The sequence below is a fragment of the Loxodonta africana genome, chromosome 6, assembly GCF_030014295.1.
Source record: "Loxodonta africana isolate mLoxAfr1 chromosome 6, mLoxAfr1.hap2, whole genome shotgun sequence".
Lineage (NCBI taxonomy): Eukaryota > Metazoa > Chordata > Mammalia > Proboscidea > Elephantidae > Loxodonta > Loxodonta africana.
The window spans coordinates 69,134,100-69,143,865 of NC_087347.1; the positions used below are offsets into that span (position 1 = coordinate 69,134,100).

The following is a 9,766-nucleotide window of genomic DNA, read 5'->3' on the forward strand; positions in this document are numbered from 1 at the left end:
AAAATTTCAGAACTAAATAACATAGTTCAAATGGGTGCCATTTCAGACAGTTGGATGGCAGGCCATGTGAGATGTCATGGATGGGTCTCTGACGCTGTGATAAAGCAGCTTGGAAGTTTTGCAAATGAATAAACATGTTTAGAGACTGATAACATTTTTCTTTTAGGAATCTTGTCTTCTGCTTATGGATCTCAAAGACCTTTTCCATCCTCTTTATTATTTTCATGATTGTGTTTCAGAAATAAAAACAGGTATAAATCCACTGCCATCGAGTCGATTCTGACTCATAGCGACCCTATAGGATAGAGTAGAACTGCCCTGCAGAGTTTCCAAGGAGTGCCTGGCAGATTTGAACTCCCGACCTCTTGGTTAAGAGCCATAGCACTTAACCACTACACCACCAGGGTTTCCAAAAACACGTATAGACAGGATATATGTGACTGTGAAAGGTACCGGTCTTGGAGGAAAGAAGTGATCCTTCCATTCATTTCTTGCCTCTTGGAAATGAGAACTGTGAAAGACACTCTGTCTTAGTTATCTAGTGCTGCTATAACAGAAATACCACATGTGGATGGCTTTAACAAAGAGAAATCTGTTCTTTCACAGCTCAGGAGGCCAGAAATCCAAATTCAGGGCACCAGCTCCAGGGGAAAGCTTTCTCTCTGGATTAGCTCTGAAGGAAGGTCCTTGTCATGAATCTTCCCCTGGTCTTTGGAGCTTCTCTGGCACAGAAACCCTAGGTCCAAAGGATGCCCTCTGCTCCCAGCACTGCTTTCTTGGTGGTATGAGGTCCCCATGTCTCTCTGCTTGCTTCTATCTTTTGTATCTCAAGAGATTGATTTAAGACACAACCTAATCTTATAGATTGAGTCCTGCCGCATTAACATAACCGCCTCCAATCCTGCCTCATTAACATCAAAGAGGTAGGATTTACAACACATATGAAAATCACATCAGAAGACAAAATGGTGGACAATCACACAATACTGGGAATTATGGCCTAGCCATGTTGACACACATTTTTGGGAGACACAATTCAATCCATAACATGCTCAAATGTGGAGACTGGGCAACAGCCTTGTCAATGCGTCCCACAGCACATTCCAACTTCAGGGAATGGCGTTATCAACAGCAGTACCCACAATTGTGTCTTCTCTGCTAATTGCTTTTTATAAACCATAATACTATTGAGGTCTGCCTAATATATTAACTTAGATAATAACACCATGTCTTAGTCTTCTAGAGCTGCTATAACAAAACACCACAAAGTAGGTAGCTTTAAAGAACAGAGATCTATTTTCTCACAATTTTGGAGACTAGTAGTCCAAATCAGGGTCTTGGCCACATCAATTCCTTCTATGGGTAGAGAGGAACTCTTCCACGCCTCTCTCCTAGTTTTAGGTGGCTCCTAGAGATCAGTGTTCTTTTGCTTGTAGACGGATCCTCACGTGCTGTCTTCCCCCTGAGTGTGACTCCCTTTTTATAAGACACCACCCAGACGCGAGGAGAATTAGTATTCACTCTAGTATGACCTCATTCGACTTAACTGATAACAAAAGAAAAACCCTATTGTCAAACGAGGTCACATTCACAGGTATAAAGGTTATGATTTTAACATATCTTTTGGGGGGATACAATTCAATTCACAAAATGCCATAAACCCCAAACTATTTGATCAAAAGCAAGGTATATTAAAGATGGGAATATGTTGCTTATCAAAATAGTAATAAAGCTGGAAACCAGCAAAAAAAAAAAATTAAGCTCATAATAAGGTTAAATTTCTTTGTGTTTATTCAGTTTACGCTGTTTTCAAAAAGTCTTAAAAAATTAAACAACAACAACAAAAAGATTAAATGGATGTTCTTAAAAATCAGTCAACTACATTACCAATTTTGTACTAATTTACTTTTCTTTTTCCCTGTTTACAGAAGGGTGAGAGGAGGACAGTAGTGGCAGGATAATCAGTCCTGTGTGTCAGTGGACACGCAGAGGCAAAACAGCAACCTAGATTCCAGAGGAAGGAAGGAATCTGAGCCCTCAAATTGGCCATACTAAAGAAAATGGCCTGGGATGAAATGAGAGAGAGAAATAAACCTGAAAAATGGTTTTACAGAAGGTCTTCCTTTATCATGAAAGACTTTTGACCACAGCTGTTATTGGGATGCTTATAAATTAACAATGACTGCCAACAAGAAGTGGTTACACTTAGAGGATAAATAATAATTCCTTCAGTTAGCTTTAAAAGAGAATGCCAAATAAATCATACATGAGACTTGACCACCTCATTATTTCCCCAGGCAGAAATACGAACATATTAAGAATCAAATATGAAGCGTTGAGCTCCTACACGTTTTGCATGAATGGAATTCTGCATGGTAAACAGGTCTCCACTTCTGCAGCAAACTCCACCCTGAGTCTAAAACTGTTTTCTCATAGCCTAATTCCTTTCTACCAGTCACTAAATCACTTTGTTGCAACCACCAAATGCTTTTCTGTTACTTCAAATGGTATGATATACTTTTTGATAAATGCTCCAACTTTTCAAGATTCTATTGGAAATAAAATGATTGTTTATGGTATTTAAAAATATTCCACCTCATTTATTGCTTAACAGAATTTCTATCACTAATTAAAGGGTTTTCTTTCACCCCCCGCCCCGTCCCCCGCCAAAACCTAATCTATTCCCCAACCGCCTATCAAAGACTAAATAAAAGTTGCTCTATCACAGCAACAGTGATGGTCATGCCAATTTCACAGTGTGATTTGTGTGCACTCATTTCATTTTGAAAATGACCCTGCCCTCCATCTGTCTAAGCCGAATGTCCTGCTTTTTTCAAGCCAGGCCTCTGGAGCAGCACCACATGAAACAAGGAGGCACGCACACAACTGCCCCCTTCCTGCCGTTTCTGCTGCCACACTCACGGCTACGTACCAACACCAAGAGGAGAGCCCCAGCTGATGCCTGCAGAGACCAGTGATATTTGGGGGAAAGCAGATAGTCCTTTATTTTTAATACATTTAAGAAGCCATTTGAAGGTGGACGCTTTCACAATGAATGCACAAACCTGTACAACAGACAGAGACAGGCTGAAGATATAAAATGTACTTTTGTGTTTCTGTGGTCTGTCATCTTAAATAGCAACTTACCCAAGGTCAATATATAAAGATATTTAAAAATTGAAGCAGTTTCTAAGGGACAAACGTCAGGCAGGCAAGCGTAAAAGGGAAGAATTCCCCGCTCACTGATTACTAAGCAGGAGTAGCAAGCATCCCTCAATCCACGTACTTCCCTGGGTTAAAGACCCAAAAAGGGTAGAGTCTGGAGAATGGGTAGGAAAAAGCCTTGGAGTACGGTTATAGGGGTCTTGCTCAGCTGATTTCTCTGGGGATTTTTGGTGGTTCAAAGCTGCACTCAACCTGTCTCAAATATATAGCTTGTCCTTCTTGGTAACGATGCAGGCGGAGGCTCCTTGTCCAGTCCCACCCAAAAGGTCACAGCTCTGGCAAACTCAGCAGGTGAGAAGAATGAATGAGTACATGAATTCAGTTGCTTTATGTTGCAAGCATGAGATGCCTACTGAAGTCTCTTTATAACAGATGACTAGGAGCTACAACGCTCCCACTAGTCACTTGCTAACATCTGTGCACAGCTGTAATGCAGGACAGTCATATGCAGTTGTATGCAGACAGTCATATGCAGCAGTGGCAGGAGATAGTGAGTGTTGGTTATTAAGTTTTCAAATAATATATGTAAATGGTCTTGCAGAGTACCATACAGTACGGTTGGTGCTGGCTCCAGAATTTATACATAGAAAAGATTTATGGGCAGAAATACTATTGAAGACACAGCTAAGGGACTTGCATTGAAGTCTCTAATTATATAGCAAAGACATGTTTTACTTGAACTATGCTTATCTTGGGTTATGGAAACCGTGACGGTGTAGTGGTTAAGAGCTACGGCTGTTAACCAAAAGGTGGGCAGTCTGAATCCACGAGGCACTCCTTGGAAACTCTATGGGCCAGTTCTACTCTGTCCTATAGGGTCACTATGAGTTGGAATTGACTCGACGACAACAGGTTTTTTTTTTTTTTTATCTTGGGTGGTAGAAAGGCTAATGGAGATCATGGAAAACTAAGAAAGCCAACACTCACTATCTCCTGCCACTGCTGCGTATGATTCACCACCACTAGTTGCAAACTGGTTGACTCCAACACATGGTAAACTCATGTGTGTCAGAGTAGAACTGTGCTCCATAGGATTCTCAGTGTTGCACAGGATAGATGCTAAATATATATGAATACAAATATATACATATATATAAATCATAGCTATTATCTTAAAAAATGCATAATTAGCCACTTAACTCACTAGAATAAGGTAGTTTTCTTTTGCTATCTTGACTACTTCCTTGACTGAAAAGTTTAATTTGTTCTCCCACAAATTTTACAGTCCTCAGGTCAGTCTGGAAACCTTGGTGGCGTAGCGGTTAAGTGCTACAGTTGCTAAGCAAAAGGTTGTCAGTTCGAATCCACCAGGAGCTCCTTGGCAACTCTATGGGGCACTTCTACTCTGTCCTGTAGGGTCGCTGTGAGTTACAGTTGACTCGATGGCAATGGCTTTGGTTTTTTTGGTTTCAGATCAGTCTAATCTATGAGTATGTTTTTTATTAGTTATCCAATATAATTGTATGGCATAATTAAGACCCTACTTTTGCATTGCCCAAAAAGGGGTCTGCACTCGGCCGCAAATCAAAAAATCAATAGTTTGAACTCACTACCCACTCTGTGGGAAAAAGATGCAGCAGTCTGCTTCCGTAAAGATTTACAGCTTTGGAAACCCTTTGGGGGTGTCCTATAGGGTCACTATGAGTTGGAATCCACTTGACAGCAATGGGTTTTCACTGCCCCTCTATTAAGTTCAAAGGAATTTATACAAAAAATAGTCCCCAGGTAGGAACATGGAGTAGGAATGTGGAATCCAGAACATCTATTCTAAATATCTGACAGAGAGACAAAAGAAAACTCAGAATGGTTTCTTGTATACTTCAGCAAATCCGCAGTCTTTGTTGTTGTGTCCATCCCACAGAGACCTACAAGAAAGAGCAGAACTACCCCATCGGGTTTCCTGGGCTGTAAATCTTTACAGGAGCAGATCACCAGGTCTTTTTCTCCTGTGGAGATGCTGGTGGGTTCTAACCACCAAACTTCCAGTTAGAAGCTGAGCTCTTAACCATTGCACCACCATGGCTCCTTGAAAATCTCTTTAGAAACCTTCAAATTAAAAATTTGGGGGGAAAAAATGAAAGTGTAGGCAAATTGGTGTCTTCTTGTCATTTTTCAACTGAAAGAATCATCCACTTTTTAATCACCCACCCCCTTGTTGATTCTGACTCATAGAAACCCTACAGCACAGAGCAGAACTGCCCTATAGGGTTTTCAAGGAGCAACTGGTGGATTCAATTTCTTAAACACTGTGCCACCAGGGCTTCAGCGACCCTATAAGGCAAAGTAGAACTGCCCCCATAGAGTTTCCAAGGCTGTACATTTTTACCCAGGCAGACTGCTACATCTTTCTCCTGCAAAGGAACTGATGAGTTCTTGGTTAGTAGCCAAGGCCTTAACCACTGCACCATTTTATCAAACAAGTGATATCCAAAAACACCATTACAAGTCTGGGCCTCTCACACACACATAACTCACACCCAGGCTAATTTGGTAGGATTAGCTGGGTCTGGGACAGACACACACACGCACACCCCTCCCAGGCTAATTTGGTAGGATTAACTGAGTTAGAAAAGTAAGTGCATAGAGATTACAGCACATTTTAGTCTTCCATTTTTTTCCCTTGGAAAAGAGGTCAAGTATTTCTCCAACATTTCCAGCTAGTAGCGCTTGGCAACCAACCAAAAGGTCCTCCGTTGTAACGCACCAGTCGGTCAGCGGAAAAAAGACTTGGAAAACACTTGACGATTCATTCCCGTAAAGATTACAGCCTAGGGGGCAGTTCCACTCTACCCTATAGTGTCGCTGTGAATAGAAATTGACTAGATGATACACAACAATAGTGAATGTTGGAGGACCACGGCAGTGGGTTGAGACAATGTATGCTCAGTAGCATTTATCGTTTATGAAAAACGGGGGCTGGAGATACTTGGAACTAAGGCGTTCCTCTCTCCTAGTCCCAGATGAGATTCTCAACACTTTCCTCTAGCCAACCTCTGGAAAGAACCAAAATAAGGAGTCGTGATCTCTGCACTCTTCTGTTCTTAAAAACCGTGCCTTCGAGGCACATAAACTGAAACTAACTGCACAATTCCAAGGAGACATTCCGCCTTTTCCATTCCAGTTATTTTACAAAAACAAAACGCGAAAGACATCATTTGTACAAAGGCTCAAAAATGCAAGGGACTTCAGGCTGTGAACTTCCCTTCCCAACACAAGGGTCTGAGTCCGCACAACGGACACAATCAGTAACCCTTACTTGTAACGAACAGAAAAGAATTCCGTTTGTAAACCACGGCTGTCGGAGACCGTGGATCAGTCCGCCGGAACTACGCCTCCCAGCATGCAGTGCGGCCAGTTCCTGCCGAAGCGCGACTGAAGAGGTGCATGTCGGGAACTAGAGTTTCCGTCTCTGAACGATTGGAGAAGTTGCCTTTCCTGTACCCTGACTTACGCTTTTGCAGTCTAGAGTTCTACGGAGAGCAAATCAGAAATTTAGAGACTCATTTCAGGGTCCCCTCCCTACTCGTAGCCGGAACCTTACGCGGCAAAGTTACTTCCGGAGCAAATCTTTTCGCAGGTTTCCGTTTCCGGTCGTTTTGTTGCCTTGGTAACGAGAACGCGAAAACAATCTTGGCAGTTATGGCGGGAGTGAGCGGTGGCCAGATTCCGGATGGGGAGTTCACCGCTACCGTGTACCGGCTCATCCGTGATTCCCGCTATGCCGAAGCGGTGCAGCTGCTGGGCGGTGAGCTCCAGCGCTGCCCTAGGAGCCGAGCCGGCCTGTCGCTGCTGGGCTACTGCTACTACCGCCTGCAGGAGTTCGCGCTGGCGGCCGAGTGCTACGAGCAGCTAGGCCAGCTGCATCCGGAGCTGGAGCAGTACCGCCTCTATCAGGCCCAGGCCCTGTACAAGGCCTGCCTTTACCCAGAGGCTACCCGGGTCGCCTTCCTCCTCCTGGACAACCCAGCCTACCACAATCGGGTCCTCCGCCTTCAAGCGGCGATAAAGTACAGCGAGGGCGATCTGCCCGGGGCAAGGAGCCTGGTGGAACAGCTACTGAGTGGGGAAGGAGGGGATGACAGTGGGGGCGAGAGTGAGCCTGATGGCCAGGTCAACCTGGGTTGTTTGCTCTACAAGGAGGGGCAGTATGAAGCCGCGTGTTCCAAGTTCTCTGCGGCCCTGCAGGCCTCGGGTTACCGGCCTGACCTTTCCTACAACTTGGCTTTGGCTTATTACAGCAGCAGGCAGTATGCCCCAGCTCTGAAGCATATAGCCGACATTATCGAGCGTGGCATTCGCCAGCACCCGGAGCTCGGTGTGGGCATGACCACGGAGGGCATTGATGTTCGCAGCGTTGGCAACACCTTAGTCCTTCACCAGACTGCTCTGGTGGAAGCCTTCAACCTCAAGGCAGCTATAGAATACCAGCTGAGAAACCATGAGGCGGCCCAGGAAGCCCTCACTGACATGCCACCAAGGGCAGAGGAGGAGTTAGACCCTGTGACCTTACACAACCAAGCACTAATGAACATGGATGGCAGACCTACCGAAGGATTTGAAAAGCTACAGTTCTTGCTCCAGCAGAACCCCTTTCCCCCAGAGACTTTTGGCAACCTGTTACTGCTTTACTGTAAGTATGAATATTTTGACTTGGCAGCAGATGTCCTGGCAGAAAATGCCCATTTGACTTACAGGTTCCTCACACCCTATCTCTATGACTTCTTGGATGCCATGATCACTTGCCAGACAGCTCCGGAAGAGGCTTTCATTAAGCTTGATGAACTAGCTGGGATGCTGACGGAGCATCTCCGGAAACTCACCATTCAGGTGCAGGAAGCAAGACACAATAGAGACGATGAAGCTGTCAAAAAGGCAGTTAATGAGTACGATGAAACCCTTGAGAAGTATATTCCTGTGTTGATGGCCCAGGCAAAAATCTACTGGAACCTTGAAAATTACCCAATGGTGGAAAAGATCTTCCGCAAATCTGTGGAATTCTGTAATGACCATGATGTGTGGAAATTGAATGTGGCTCATGTTCTGTTCATGCAGGAAAACAAATACAAAGAAGCAATTGGTTTTTATGAGCCCATCGTCAAGAAGCATTATGATAACATCCTGAATGTCAGTGCTATTGTATTAGCTAACCTCTGCGTTTCATATATTATGACAAGTCAAAATGAAGAAGCTGAGGAGTTGATGAGGAAGGTTGAAAAGGAGGAAGAGCAGCTCTCCTACGAAGACCCAGAAAAGAAAGTCTACCATCTGTGCATTGTCAACTTGGTGATAGGAACACTTTATTGTGCCAAAGGAAATTATGACTTTGGTATTTCCCGAGTTATCAAAAGCTTGGAACCTTATAATAAAAAACTGGGAACTGATACTTGGTATTATGCCAAAAGGTGCTTTCTATCCTTATTAGAAAACATGTCAAAACACACAATCATGTTGCGTGACAATGTTATTCAAGAATGTGTCCAGTTTCTAGAGCACTGTGAACTTTATGGCAGGAACATACCTGCAGTTATTGAACAACCCCTGGAAGAAGAAAGAATGCATATTGGAAAGAATACAGTCACGTATGAATCCAGACAGTTAAGAGCTTTGATTTATGAGATTATTGGATGGAATATGTAGTTATGGCTGATAATGACTTTTGTCATAATGGCTTTGTTATCTATATCTGACACTTTTATTTGTATTTAGTCTTTGGCACCTTTAGATTTTGTTACATGTTGAGCTTTGTACACTTTAAAGTTATAAGTTAGATAGAACTTTTGATAATTCCACAAAATGAATACGATCAAAGGAATTTTAACCCACGAAGAATTTATGAAACTTTTCCAAATTGATAGGGAAAGTTGTGTCTGATAGTACTTGTAAGGACTGTGTTTTCTGCCCTTTGTTATCTTTGTGCTTTGCTGTATCTTGAGGAGCCCCAGTGCAATGGGTTACATCACTCAGAGACACAGTACAATCAAGTCTGGAACTCAGTAGTTAAATGTAGAGGACTACTGGGCTTTATCACTTCAGGGATTCATGTTCTATCTTATTTACCGTCATAATTCTATTAATTTGTAATGCTTACATTTTGCATAGATTTTAGGATGTTCTGGTAGGGTATTTCAATATAGATGTAATGCACTACCTAACCAAAATTTCTTAGGTTATAAATGTTTTTGTCTGTTTTTTTGACGTGTAAGATTTAGGAAGAAAACTTATGCCCTAACAGAATTATGGTGCTATGGTGTAGAGACAATAAACAATTGACATATTTCCCTGACTTCCTGTTGCTCCAGTTGTTAATAGTTCCAATACATGAATAAGATATGCTCTTACTGTTTTCTGTTTTTGTTTGTAATAACTCTTCCATTGATCTTTAACTGTGATTAATAGCAGAGATGGCCTTCAAACTCAATACTTAATTCCTACCCTTGTTTTTTCAACTAAGCGTATGTTAATGTTGGGGTCTGTTTCCACCTTGTAGCCTTTGGGTAAGAAAAAACGTTCTACACTATTCCCATCACCCCCACCAAACTCC

General features: G+C 42.8%; 1 protein-coding gene across 1 annotated transcript; it reads left to right on the forward strand.

Annotated features, from left to right (window-relative positions):
- The first annotated feature begins 6,160 nt into the window (after positions 1 to 6,160).
- On the forward strand, positions 6,161 to 9,509 carry LOC100654567 (intraflagellar transport protein 70B). The gene has a single exon (XM_003406200.4). It carries the CDS (start codon positions 6,610 to 6,612, stop codon positions 8,860 to 8,862), a length of 2,253 nt encoding a protein of 750 aa, XP_003406248.3. The 5' UTR covers positions 6,161 to 6,609; the 3' UTR covers positions 8,863 to 9,509.
- Positions 9,510 to 9,766: the final 257 nt, after the last annotated feature.